The sequence below is a fragment of the Schistocerca nitens genome, chromosome 3 (assembly GCF_023898315.1).
Source record: "Schistocerca nitens isolate TAMUIC-IGC-003100 chromosome 3, iqSchNite1.1, whole genome shotgun sequence".
NCBI classification, from domain to species: domain Eukaryota; kingdom Metazoa; phylum Arthropoda; class Insecta; order Orthoptera; family Acrididae; genus Schistocerca; species Schistocerca nitens.
The window spans coordinates 962,762,251-962,776,875 of record NC_064616.1 but is presented as its reverse complement, the minus strand read 5'-3'; the positions used below and the strand labels follow the sequence as shown (position 1 = coordinate 962,776,875).

The 14,625-nt window shown below is 37.1% G+C and overlaps 1 protein-coding gene across 1 annotated transcript in view; it reads left to right on the top strand.

Annotated features, from left to right (window-relative positions):
• Positions 1-13,354, top strand: part of LOC126249030 (monocarboxylate transporter 3-like) — a 405,178-nt gene extending 391,824 nt beyond the window's left edge. Inside the window, exon 9 of the mRNA XM_049950639.1 lies at positions 12,712-13,354. Within this exon, the coding sequence (XP_049806596.1) occupies positions 12,712-12,872 (161 nt within the window). The 3' untranslated portion in view covers positions 12,873-13,354. The remainder of the gene's footprint in view (positions 1-12,711) is intronic.
• The last annotated feature ends 1,271 nt before the right edge of the window (positions 13,355-14,625 follow it).

The window sequence follows — 14,625 nt, the reverse complement described above, 5'->3', positions numbered from 1 at the left end:
GTACAGTCAAGATTTAAAGAGGAAGTCGATAGTTGACTACTTCCTGTACAATAGTGAGATGGATAGGAACATCCTTGACATTAAGGTATTACCATCAGAGGCCTTGGATGGTAACCACCATTTGCTGGTAATGAACCTGAGAGGGACTAAGGATAATAAAGGGACAGAAAACCAGGAAAGACTTATAAGGGTATGGAAGTTGAAGGAGGAAGAAAGCAGGCTACAGTACCTACAAGTGGTAAAGGAAAGCATCCCAAAGGATGAACCAAAAATGGTGGAATAGGAATGGGGTAGATTCAAGGGAACATTAATAAGTGTGGCAGAACCAATATGTGGGAGGACAAGCAACAAAAAGAGATGGAAGGAAACATGCTGCTGGAATGATAAAACAAAGGATAAAATACAAAAGAAGAATAGAGCCTTTAGGGTATTGTTCCAGAAGAGAACAGTGGAGACAAGGGGAGAGTATCAGGCAAGAAAGAAAGAAGCAAAAAAGATTGCTGGTGGAGGAAAGAAAAAAGTGGATGGAACAGTGGGCCAGAATGATGGAGGAGGATAGTGAAGCTTCAAAAAAGGTGTTATATGGGATGATTAAAAGTAAGAGGAAGAATGGTATGACAGATTATGCTGGAATGGTGAACAAAAGTGGACAAGATGTAGAGAATAAGATGATCTGATGATTTGGGGGAATAAGAAGGAGGAAGTACAAGAGCAGTTGGACATATGGGAACAAACAGTACAAGAATATGGGATGATATTTAGTATAAGTAAGATTGAGATGATTATCACAACAACAAAGAAGGAGAGAGGAACAACTGGAATAACAACTGGTGAGGAGCAATTGAGGAAAATGGAGAGTTTCAAGTAACTAGGAAACCTGATACAGGGAGATGGAAAAAAGACAGAGAAACAAACGAGCGGGGGAGAATAGCAGAAGCATTTTGGAAGAGTGTCAGAAACCTGATATGGAGCAAGGATGTACCTCCAAATCAGTAAAAAGGTTATATACCAGTCATAATATGTCCCAATCCTGACATATGCATCAGAAACCTGTGTTATGAAAGGAAGAGAGAAAAGGAAAGTAGAAGCTAATGGGATGAAATTCTTGAGAAACAGTATTGGATTGACAAAGATAGACAGGTTAAGAAATGACAGGATCATAGAGTTAATGAAGGTGGAACCATTACAGAAGAGACAGAGAAATCAAGGCTGAGATGGTATGGACATGTTAAGAGAATGGAGGACAAGAGGATACCCAGGAGGATACACGAGATGAAACAGGAAGGAAAGAGACCAAGAGGAAGACCGAGAGACAGATGGCTGAAAGGAGTAGAGGAATGCATCCGGAAGAAAGGAGAAGACTAGGCCATCTACATCTACATCTACAGTTATACTCCGCAAGCCACCCAACGGTGTGTGGCGGAGGGCACTTTACGTGCCACTGTCATTACCTCCCTTTCCTGTTCCAGTCGCGTATGGTTCGCGGGAAGAACGACTGTCTGAAAGCCTCCGTGCGCGCTCGAATCTCTCTAATTTTACATTCGTGATCTCCTCGGGAGGTATAAGTAGGGGGAAGCAATATATTCGATACCTCATCCAGAAACGCACCCTCTCGAAACCTAGCGATCAAGCTACACCGCGATGCAGAGCGCCTCTCTTGCAGAGTCTGCCACTTGAGTTTATTAAACATCTCCGTAACGCTATCACAGTTACCAAATAACCCTGTGACGAAATGCGCCACTCTTCTTTGGATCTTCTCTATCTCCTCCATCAAACCGATATGGTACGGATCCCACACTGATGAGCAATACTCAAGTATAGGTCGAACGAGTGTTTTGTAAGCCACCTCCTTTGTTGATGGACTACATTTTCTAAGCACTCTCCCAGTGAATCTCAACCTGGTACCCGCCTTACCAACAATTAATTTTATATGATCATTCCACGTCAAATCGTTCCGCACGCATACTCCCAGATATTTTACAGAAGTAACTGCTACCAGTGTTTGTTCTGCTATCATATAATCATACAATAAAGGATCCTTCTTTCTATGTATTCGCAATACATTACATTTGTCTATGTTAAGGGACAGTTGCCACTCCCTGCACCAAGTGCCTATCCGCTGCAGATCTTCCTGCATTTCGCTACAATTTTCTAATGCTGCAACTTCTCTGTATACTACAGCATCATCCACGAAAAGCCGCATGGAACTTCCGACACTATCTACTAGGTCATTTATATATATTGTGACAAGCAATGGTCCCATAACACTCCCCTATGGCATGCCAGAGGTTACTTTAACGTCTGTAGACGTCTCTCCATTGATAACAACATGCTGTGTTCTGTTTGCTAAAAACTCTTCAATCCAGCCACACAGCTGGTCTGATATTCCGTAGGCTCTTACTTTGTTTATCAGGCGACAGTGCGGAACTGTATCGAACGCCTTCCTGAAGTCAAGAAAAATAGCATCTACCTGGGAGCCTGTATCTAATATTTTCTGGGTCTCATGAATAAATAAAGCGAGTTGGGTCTCACACGATCGCTGTTTCCGGAATCCATGTTGATTCCTACACAGTAGATTCTGGGTTTCCAAAAACGACATGATACTCGAGCAAAAAACATGTTCTAAAATTCTACAACAGATCGACGTCAGAGATATAGGTCTATAGTTTTGCGCATCTGCTCAACGACCCTTCTTGAAGACTGGGACTACCTGTGCTCTTTTCCAATCATTTGGTACCCTCCGTTCCTTTAGAGACTTGCGGTACACGGCTGTTAGAAGGGGGGCAAGTTCTTTCGCATACTCTGTGTAGAATCGAATTGGTATCCCGTCAGGTCCAGTGGACTTTCCTCTATTGAGTGATTCCAGTTGCTTTTCTATTCCTTGGACACTTATTTCGATGTCAGCCATTTTTTCGTTTGTGCAAGGATTTAGAGAAGGAACTGCAGTGCGATCTTCCTCTGTGAAACAGCTTTGGAAAAAGGTGTTTAGTATTTCAGCTTTACGCGTGTCATCCTCTGTTTCAATGCCATCATCATCCCGGAGTGTCTGGATATGCTGTTTCGAGCCACTTACTGATTTAACGTAAGACCAGAACTTCCTAGGATTTTCTGTCAAGTCGGTACATAGAATTTTACTTTCGAATTCACTGAACGCTTCACGCTTAGCCCTCCTTACGCTAACTTTGAAATCATTTAGCTTCTGTTTGTCTGAGAGGTTCAGGCTGCGTTTAAACTTGGAGTGAAGACAGAGAGATGGTGGCAAGAGAGAAGGCGATGGAGAGGCCTATGTTCCATACAGACCTGGCCAGAGGTTGGTAACTATCCATGGTGATGATGATGATGATATCCTCTCTTGTATTATGAGTAACTCTAAAATATTTCTGTTTGCTGATGACACTGACTTGGTAGTAAAGGATGTTGTGTGCAACATTGTCTTGGGTTCAAATAGTGCAGTTCATGACATAAGCTCATGGCTTGTAGAAAATAAACTAACACTAAATCACAGTAAGACTCAGGTGTTAGAAACCACCCAATTCAACAAAACCTGACATTTTAATTTCACAGAATGGGTATATGATTAGTAAAACTGAATACTTCAAATTTCTAGGTGTTCAGATTGATAGTAAACTGTCGTGGAAAGCCCACATCAAAGACTTAATGCTGCCATTTTTACTTTTTGAATGGTGTCTGAAGTGAGTGATCATTCGACATGAAAATCTCTCTACTTTGCTTATTTTCATTCTCTTATGTCATATGGTATTATATTTTGGGGTAACTCTTCCCATTCTAAAAGTATATGTTTGGCTCATAAATGGGTGTTTTGGGCAATAAGTGGTGTAAGTTCACGAACCACTCGTCAACCTCTGTTCACGAGTCTGGGTATTTTGACATTGGCCTCTCAATATTTATATTCCTTACTGTCATTTCTTGTTAAAACAGTATTAACGTATTCCCAAGAATAAGCAGCTTTAACTCAGTTAATACTCAGCAGAAATCAAACCTGCAGCTGGATCAGACTTCCTTAACTCTTGTGCAGAAAGGTGTGCAATATAGTGCTGCATCCATTTGCAATAAGCTACCACTAGAATTCAAAAATCCTAGCAGTACTCCACCTGCTTTCAAATCAAAACTGAAGAGTTTCCTCATGGGTCACACCTTCTTTCTGTCAAGGAGTTCCTTGAAAAATTAAGCTGATTCTTGTTGTATCATTGATTGTGTTTACTTAACTTATGGCTTGACTTTTTTGGGTTCATAAACATTTTATTTTTACCTGTTATTACTTTTATGTTGTAATTTCACGTACTGACACGTTCCATGACCCTGGAGATTTGCTACAGTATACAGAGCATTTGGACTCAGAAATTTAACACTGGCTAGGATTTTTAAAACGCTCAATGTTATTGATAAAACAATGGTGATTCTAAATAAACCTTCATAAAACACTGTATACTGAATGCTGTCCTTAAATAGTAATAACAAAATTTGCTTGACATCTTCTTAAAAGTCTGTCTCTATTCATTCCATATAACTCTGTAAGTATTGATAAAATGTGCCTTAAATTCAAAGAAATAGTGTTGATGGAAACTGCGAGTTTTGTAGCAAGTAAATTAACAAGAGATGAAACAGATTCCTCATGGTACACAAACCAAGTCAGGACACTGTTGAAGGGAAAAGAGAAAGGAAAAAATGCACACCAAATTTGAAAGAATATAAATTATACAAGATGGACAAGACTTACAGATCCTCAAAACTTGGCATGCACTTTAGTGTGAGATGCTTTTAATACTTTCCATAATGAAACACCAAAGTAGCTGTATTAAATACATAAAGTAAGATAGACCAAATATTTCAAACTTTGAACCAAGATCAGCTACCAACATGAATAATTTGGAAGTAAATGGCCTAGGTGAATTAAAGAAACTTAAATCACTTAGAGGTTGGTCTTCCAGTCCAGGCTGTGTACCAATTAGGTCCCTTTTGGAGTATAATGGTGAAGTAGTTCTATTTTTAGCACTCATATAAAACCACTTGGTTGATGAAAGATCCATACCTAAAGACTAGATACTTGCACAGATCACTCCAATATGCAAGAAAGGAGCTCTAAGTATTCCATTGAATGATAGACCTGTATGACTGACATTTATTAGTGGTAAGATATGGTAGGATGTGTTCAGACATTATGAATTACCTCAAAGGACACACTCTATTAACACACAATCAACACAGATTCAGAAAAGATTGTTTTTCTGAAACACAACTGGCTCTTTATTCCCATTAAGTAATGACTCTTATTGATGGAAGCATTCCATATTTTGAAATTTCCAGAACATGGTGGCTTCTAATCAAAGTTCCTGCCTATGTAGTATCATCTCAGTCCATAAAGTTTTACATACTCTGCTACTTCCACCTACAAGTTTCAATTTAGATGGAAAGAGGAACATTTTGATATTTCTGTCCAATTATTTTTTAAGTAGTAGTCTAAATTTGTTGAAAATTCTAACTGTGGATGAGTAGAGGTAACTACTTACTATGGAGGGGAAATGTCAAGTAGTCAATAAGCACATAAAAAAGCTACTGATCATTTTATTCCATCTTTAAAATTTTATTCCTCTTCAGACCTTTACCCCCACTGACATACACATGCTCAACCACATTTTCCCAGCATTTAGTTCAACTACTGTTAGTTGTCTTGGATGATGTTGATTCAGAAGAGGAGAAGGATAAGGATGTGCAAGGATTAGAACAGCAAAAGCATGTCCTGGTGCAGAGAGACATCAGCAGCTGTAGGTTGTTAATGGAGAAATATTGAACGAGCTTGGGGCAGGGGGTTATAGGCTGCTGAGAAAACAGTGTAGAGGAAGGTGTGTAAGTGTGTAAACATGTCTAACATGAGGAACAAGTAGATAAATATCAACCCCGTGCTCAGAGGGTGGGAAATGGGGTGGGAAGAGGAGTACATACCCTGGAAAACAGAGAATAGAAGAACTTGAGCCCAAAAGAATCACAAAAAAGGATTCGTCCAGTCTATGCAATTTAGAGCATATGATGTTGGTACGGAAAAATCCAAATGGGACAGGTTGTGAATAAGATACCAAATTGACTGTATTTGTCTAAACATCATGCCCGCAATTAGCTAGTCAAGGTACTGTGTGCAAAAATCAGTTTTTATGAATTGCACATATGAGAATATTTCCTCTGCTAAGTAATTTGGACTAACATTTCTCCTGTATGCTGAACTCAAGGTGGCACAGTTGTTAGCACAATGGACCCACATTTCAAAAGACAGTGGTTGAATTCATCCATTCTTAAATCACTCCAGACAAATGCCAGGATGGTTCCTTTGTAAGGGATATGGCTGATTTCTTTCTGCATCCTTTCATAAACTGAGCTAATGCTCCATCTCTGATGACCTCATTCTTGACTTTAATCTTCCTGCAGTCAGAACCCAGTATTCACTACTCCATGGCCTTCTCATTCCATTATCAGCCTAACTACAATGCTCCCCCTCCCCTCCTCAAGGAATCCCATGAGCCTCATACTTCTTTCTGCTCCTCACTTTAGTAATAATGTTGATAGGCCTCTTTTGAAGTTTCTATAGTGACCTCCCTCTATCCTGCCCCTGTATCCAGTTACCTCCCCTTGGATCTATACACACTACATGTAACTATGTCTGCTTCCATTAGACAAACACCATATGAGTCTGTATTCATGTCCCCTTACTACATTCATTCATTCATTCATTCATCCATTCATCCATCCATCCATCCATTCATTCATTCATTCATCGATCATATTCTTTGGATCCCATCAAGAAGGAGAGCCTTCAGGGATAGGGAACAAGACAAAGTATACATGAACATGAGACAAGGACATCACTGAAGTTCAATGTGTGTGCTGTTTTAGCAGTCACCTATGAGTATACTGCTTATACAATTCAAGCTAGTGCGTTTTTCAAACAAAATATTTTTACATCTGTAAGTACTGAGTCCTATTTTCAGTCAATTAGTAGATTTATAACAAATACTGGTACTGACCATGTAACTAACAGAAATTTTCATTCCTCAATCTAGATATCCTGATAATTTTTAGAAAGAGGTGTTTAGGAGGTGTGTTTTTAATTTTATTTTTGGATTGGAAGGGATTCTCTATTTCTTGCTTTATGTTAGACGGTAGCAATATCTTACCACCTGAGTGCATAACCCCTTTCTGACCCCTGGACAAGAAGTTAAAGTGTACATGAACATTATTTTTGCATCTTTAATTGTCACTGTGTATATCACATTTCAGTTTAAACTGATTCTTATCATCAACAAGAAAAATCATTAAGGAGGAACTGAGCATAAGGATTCCATGATCCTTCTGCAAGATGTATGATTACCTATTTTACATAATATTCTTTCTGCTCACTTTCACCAAATAAATATTTTATTTACTCTATGTGCATTATTTCAGAAGATAGTTCCATAAGGTAATGGGAAGTGAAAATATACAAAAAAGCCAGCCCTCTTGTCTTTCCATTAACACACTAAGAGATGCCTCTAAAATTATAAAATAGTGAAGTGAACATCATGATTTGCTTATCAAAATGTCTACTACATTTCAAATTATTATCCAACTTGAATCCATGGAATTGTACACATTGTGCTCTATTCAGTTAATGACCATTAATGTCTACTTCTAGCACTAAAAAGTCATTATTGCTTGTTTGAAACTGCATAAGAAGAGTCTTCATGAGGTTATGACTTAAGCTTATAGCTGTGGACCACTTTGACCCTTGATTAACACAGTTGTGTTGCTAGCAAACATTACAGCTACAGTTTGTGAACTGCCTTTTAAAGTAATCGGAAGATCATTTATGTAGATTAGAAACAGGGGGCCAAGTACCAAAACTCTGTGGCAGTTCGCATGTTATATTACTCAAATCTGAGGTTATTTTCATGTCAGAGACTTTGGTAAGGTCACAGAAATACCAACAGGACCATTATTTTTGTTCAGCTTTGCTAGCACTTCATTTATGAGATTAGATTAGATTAGATTAATACTAGTTCCATGGATCATGAATACGATATTTCGTAATGATGTGGAACGAGTCAAATTTTCCAATACATGACATAATTAGGTTAATTTAACAACATACTTAAGTTAATATAACAACTTTATTTTATTGTGTTTTTTTGTTTTTCTTTATTTTTATTTTTATTTTTTTAATTTTTTTAATATTTTTTTGTTTTTTTTTCTTAATTTATATCTAAAAATTCCTCTATGGAGTAGAAGGAGTTGTCATTCAGAAATTCTTTTAATTTCTTCTTAAATACTTGTTGGTTATCTGTCAGACTTTTGATACTATTTGGTAAGTGACCAAAGACTTTAGTGCCAGTATAATTCACCCCTTTCTGTGCCAAAGTTAGATTTAATCTTGAATAGTGAAGATCATCCTTTCTTCTAGTATTGTAGTTATGCACACTGCTATTACTTTTGAATTGGGTTTGGTTGTTAATAACAAATTTCATAAGAGAGTATATATACTGAGAAGCTACTGTGAATATCCCTAGATCCTTAAATAAATGTCTGCAGGATGATCTTGGGTGGACTCCAGCTATTATTCTGATTACACGCTTTTGTGCAATAAATACTTTATTCCTCAGTGATGAATTACCCCAAAATATGATGCCATATGAAAGCAATGAGTGAAAATAGGCGTAGTAAGCTAATTTACTAAGATGTTTATCACCAAAATTTGCAATGACCCTTATTGCATAAGTAGCTGAACTCAAACGTTTCAGCAGATCATCAATGTGTTTCTTCCAATTTAATCTCTCATCAATGGACACACCTAAAAATTTGCAACATTCTACCTTAGCTATATGCTTCTGATTAAGGTCTATATTTATTAATGGCGTCATACCATTCACTGTACGGAACTGTATGTACTGTGTCATACCAAAATTCAGTGAGAGTCCGTTTACAAGGAACCACTTAGTAATTTTCTGAAAGACAGTATTGACAATTTCATCAGTTAATTCTTGTTTGTCAGGTGTGATTACTATACTTGTATCATCAGCAAAGAGAACTAACTTTGCCTCTTCATGAATATAGAATGGCAAGTCATTAATATATAATAAGAACAACAAAGGACCCAAGACTGACCCTTGTGGAACCCCATTCTTGATAGTTCCCCAGTTTGAGGAATGTGCTGATCTTTGCATGTTACGAGAACTACTTATTTCTACTTTCTGCACTCTTCCAGTTAGGTACGAATTAAACCATTTGTGCACTGTCCCACTCATGCCACAATACTTGAGCTTGTCTAGCAGAATTTCATGATTTACACAATCAAAAGCCTTTGAGAGATCACAAAAAATCCCAATGGGTGGTGTTCGGTTATTCAGATCATTCAAAATTTGACTGGTGAAAGCATATATGGCATTTTCTGTTGAAAAACCTTTCTGGAAACCAAACTGACATTTTGTTAGTACTTCATTTTTACAGATATGTGAAGCTACTCTTGAATACATTACTTTCTCAAAAAGTTTGGATAAAGCTGTTAGAAGGGAGATTGGATGGTAATTGTTGACATCAGATCTATCCCCCTTTTTATGCAAAGGTATAACAATAGCATATTTCAGTCTATCAGGGAAAATGCCCTATTCCAGAGAGCTATTACACAGGTGGCTGAGAATCTTACTTATCTGTTGAGAACAAGCTTTTAGTATTTTGCTGGAAATGCCATCAATTCCATGTGAGTTTTTGCTTTTAAGCAAGTTTATTATTTTCCTAATTTCAGAGGGAGAAGTGGGTGAGATTTCAATTGTATCAAATTGCATAGGTATGGCCTCTTCCATTAACAGCCTAGCATCTTCTAATGAACACCTGGATCCTACTATATCCACAACATTTAGAAAATGATTATTAAAAATATTTTCAACTTCTGACTTTTTGTTCATAAAGTTTTCATTCAATTTGATGGTAATACTGTCTTCCACTGCTCTTGGTTGACCTGTTTCTCTTTTAATAATATTCCAAATTGTTGTAATTTTACTATCAGAGTTGCTGATTTCAGACATGATACACATACTCCTGGATTTTTTAATAACTTTTCTTAATATAACATAGTAGTTTTTATAATTTTTGATAGTTTCTGGGTCACTACTCTTTCTTGCTGTCAGATACATTTCCCTTTTCCGGTTACAAGATATTTTTATACCCTTAGTAAGCCATGGTTCGTTACAAGGTTTCTTACGAGTATATTTAACTATTTTCTTGGGGAAGCAGTTTTCAAATGCATTTACAAAAATATCATGAAATAAATTATATTTTAAATTGGCATCAGGTTCACGGTACACCTCATCCCAGTCTAACTGCTGTAGGCTTTCCCTGAAATTTGCAATTGTTAAATCGTTGACTGAACGTACTACTTTGGAGGACTGTTTAGTATTGCTGAATGGAGCTATGTCATATATTGTAACTAGCTGTGCACCATGATCAGAAAGACCATTCTCAACAGGCTGAGCATTTATCTGGTTAAACTTATCTTGGTCTATAAAGAAGTTATCTATCAGTGAGCTGCTATCCTTTACCACCCGAGTAGGAAAATCAATAACGGGTGTCAAATTGAAAGAACCGAGTAATACTTCAAGGTCATTTTTCCTATTACCCTCTTTCAGAGAATCTACATTGAAGTCCCCACAATTAATAATTTGCTTCCCCCTGTCTGACAGATAGCACAACAAGGAGTCCAAATTTTTCAGAAATAGATGAAAATTTCCTGATGGGGACCTATATACAGTTACAATTATAAATGTGCCTTTATTTAATTTAAGCTCACAGGCACATGCTTCTATATGTTTCTCTACACAAAACTTTTTTGTTTCTATACTTTTTGCACAATGATAACTTTTGAGATATATGGCAACTCCTCCTTTCTCCATATTTTCTCTCATTACATGTGCAGAGAGCTTATATCCACTTACATTTACCTTATCCATATCAGTAACAATGTGATGCTCAGACAGGCATAGTATATTTATTTCATTCTCAGCTTCTAAATCTTCTAAACAAACCAGAAGCTCATCTACTTTATTCTTTAAACTCCCAATATTTTGATGAAATATACTTACATTATTTTTAATTATACTTTTATGAGAACCTTTCCTTATTCTAACATTTGCAGTACTCTCCTGTCTGAGTTTCTCATTGTGCTTAGGCCTAGTTCCTATACCAGTGGTCACACGGTGTTCAGAGAGGCAGATTATGTCAACTGGGTTGGGTGACTTTAATTCATCAATGCAATTACCTAGGACTGAGATACAACTTGGTGGAGATAAAATTTCTGGTGATTGGTGAAAATTTATTATTGATAGCTGTGATTGGTGATCCAATGTGCTAGAATTGTGCTGTTTAATTTCTTTCCTAAACTGAAGATTTGTTTCAATCCTGACCTCTCGTAGAACTTCACATCTTTCTGTCTTACCTATCCTAAAAAAGGTGCTGCTCTCACGTTGGTTTCAGTCTGAAGAATCCTTCACAAAAACTAAACTGAGAAGCAGTTAACAAGCTTTGCTCAGTTAAATGAGTCAGTATCCTGTTAATGTCCACATTGTCAAACCCTTTTGAAAATAGTGAAATGACTGATATAGGTCTGTGATTAGAGGTGGTTTGCTTATCTCCAATACTGTAGATAGGTGTTACTACAGCAAATTTAAGTCTTTCAGGAGATGGGCCCTGAGTCATTCACTGGTTACACAGGTGTCTTAAGAGTAATTGTAACAAGTCAGCACAAGATTTTAGTATTCTGTTATAAACACCACCATAACTAGCAGAATTATTACTTTTCAGACACATGGCAAATTCCATAATATCCTTATGGGTTGTATTTTTGAAACTAATGTCTATCAGTGGACCTGCAGTGTCTGCACATGTAAATCTAATGCATATGTGTTTGGGTGTTTATTACTGGCTACAGTATTTGCAGCTACTGTGATGAAGTAATCAATAAATTTGGAGGCCAATGCTTTAAAGTGTCACTATTTTTGACAGAAATATTTTCTGTGAATTACCTCCTAAGCTTTCATCTCTCCCTACCTCTTGTCCCTATAAAGCTCACTCAAATTACTTGATAGTTTCCAACTACTTATTCCAGGTTACAGTACCAGTAAGTTTAACCATTTGTATCTGTGGGAAGGGGGAGGCGGAGTAATGTGTAGTATGCACTGAAAAGAATGCAATTCAAAAGATAAACTACAAGTATCAATTTATCATTTGTCTGTCTAGTGACTTCTCAGTGCTTTCTCTGTGTGGTAAACAGTTGTCTTTACATAAACTATTTTATTCTAACCATGATTTAAAATTATTGTATTACGATGAAAATATTAATGACTTTTTGGTGTCTATTTATCATTTGACACACAGTCTCATGAGTAGAAACACTTCTTTGTGCCAAATATAAGATTATCTCTCCAATTTTTGTCACAAACTAATAATGCATACAATGGCCTCAATTAATAGTTCCTTTATATAATTTTTCTCAAACATAATGGAGTAAGTGACCTTGAATTCATTATGCACAGCAAATAAATATTAGTTGAAACTGGATCACATGTATGGTGCATTGTAAGTCACTGATACAACTGCAATTAGTTATACATCCTATCTACAATAAGAAAATTGAAATTTCTCATCTATTTAGAGTTATGCATAATTTATTCACTACAGGTGCATTCATGGAAGCAACAGGCAGCTATGATGCTTCATTTTACCTCTCTGGTGGACTCATACTGGCTTCAGCAATCATCCTTTACCCTCTGGGCAAGGTCAATGCTTGGGAAAAATCAAGGCAAAAGAGAAAAGGGGAGAAAACAAACTGTGTTATATGACATGATATATAGCATGATACTCAATAATTATTTGATACTCAGATGTTGTATGTGAGCGACTGTAAATACATACAGAAGACTTTTCTGTCAAAACAGAAAATTTCATTGAGTTTTGTTGTGGACTCATTGTATGACTGTAAAATATTCAAGTTTAAGAAGAAATATCAAGTACAACAAATATTGATGTTTCAAAGTACTTCGTACTAAATGGAAACTGTTTCATATGTGCCATATAGATATTGAACTGTGTATAAAATGTACTACTTTGACAATAATATATTACTGCTGGATTCTTTTTAATATTGAAAGCTTGTACAGAGATGAAATGAGTTGTTAATTATGTAATTTTTGTATTTATTGGTGCTCTGTGTACATAATGTAACTGTACAGCATTTACTTTGTCAATATTTAGAGAAAATGTATTTGGCTATAATTTATCACCTGCACATCACCACAACTGGGTAATAAACATTTTTTACAAACTCAGTTTTATTAATATTTTTGCACTGACCTTGCAAAACTCACAGAAATTCTTCTGGCAACTCTCTCTCTCTCTCTCTCTCTCTCGTGTGTGTGTGGGGAGGGGAGGGGGGGGGGGCACACGCGGGCGTGTGTGAGTGTGAATTAACACACTCATGTTAATTAGAGTATTTCTGGATACCAAGTGCCAATGACCTATGTCCACATCAAATGGGAAAGGGATTGCTATTGAACTGATAAGTCACTTCCGAAGGTAGATGGTCCATGAGCTGACCCACTGGCACAGGATTCATAAGGCAATGAGAAACCATTGTAATAAACATGGGATATTCCATAACTCAAAGTGATACAATGTTATGAACAGTTAAAGATTATGTATAAATTTACAAAAAATGGTTCAAATGGCTCTAAACACTATGGGACTTAACATCTGAGGTCATCAGTACCCTAGGCTTAGAACTACTTAAACCTAACTAACCTAAGGACATCACACACAGCCATGCCCGAGGCAGGATTCAAACCTGCGACAGTAACAGCAACACTGTTCCGGACTGATGCGGCTAGAACCGCTTGGCCACCCGGACGGCTATAAATTTACATCTACATCTACATGATTACTCTGCAATTCACACTTAAGTGCCTGGCAGGGGGTTCATCGAACCATTTTCATACTACTTCACTACCATTCCACCATCGAATGGCACGTGGGAAAAAGGCACACCTAAATCTTTCCGTTCGAGCTCTGATATCTATTATTTTATTATGATGATCATTTCTCCCTACATAGGTGGGTGTCAACAAAATATTTTCGCATTCGGAAGAGAAAGTTGGTGATTTAAATTTCGTAAATAGATCTCACCACAAAGAAAACTGCCTTTGTTTCAGTGACTGCCACCCCAACTCGCGTATCATATCAGTGACACTCTCACCCATATTGGGCAATAAAAGGAAACAAGTTGCCCTTCTTTGCACTTTTTCGATGTCCTCTGTCAATCCTACCTGGTAAGGATCCCACACCATGCAGCAATATTCCAGCAGAGGCCAGATAAGTGTAATGTAGGCTGTCTCTTTACAGGGTTTGTCACATCTTCTAAGTGTTCTGCCAACAAAGCACAGTCTTTGTTTCGCCATCCCCACAATATTATCTATGTGGTCTTTCCAATTTAAGTTCCTTGTAATTGTAATTCCTAGGTATTTAGTCAAAGTGACAGCCCTTAGATATCTGCAATTTATCATATACCCTAAATTTATCGGATTTCTTTTAGTACCCATG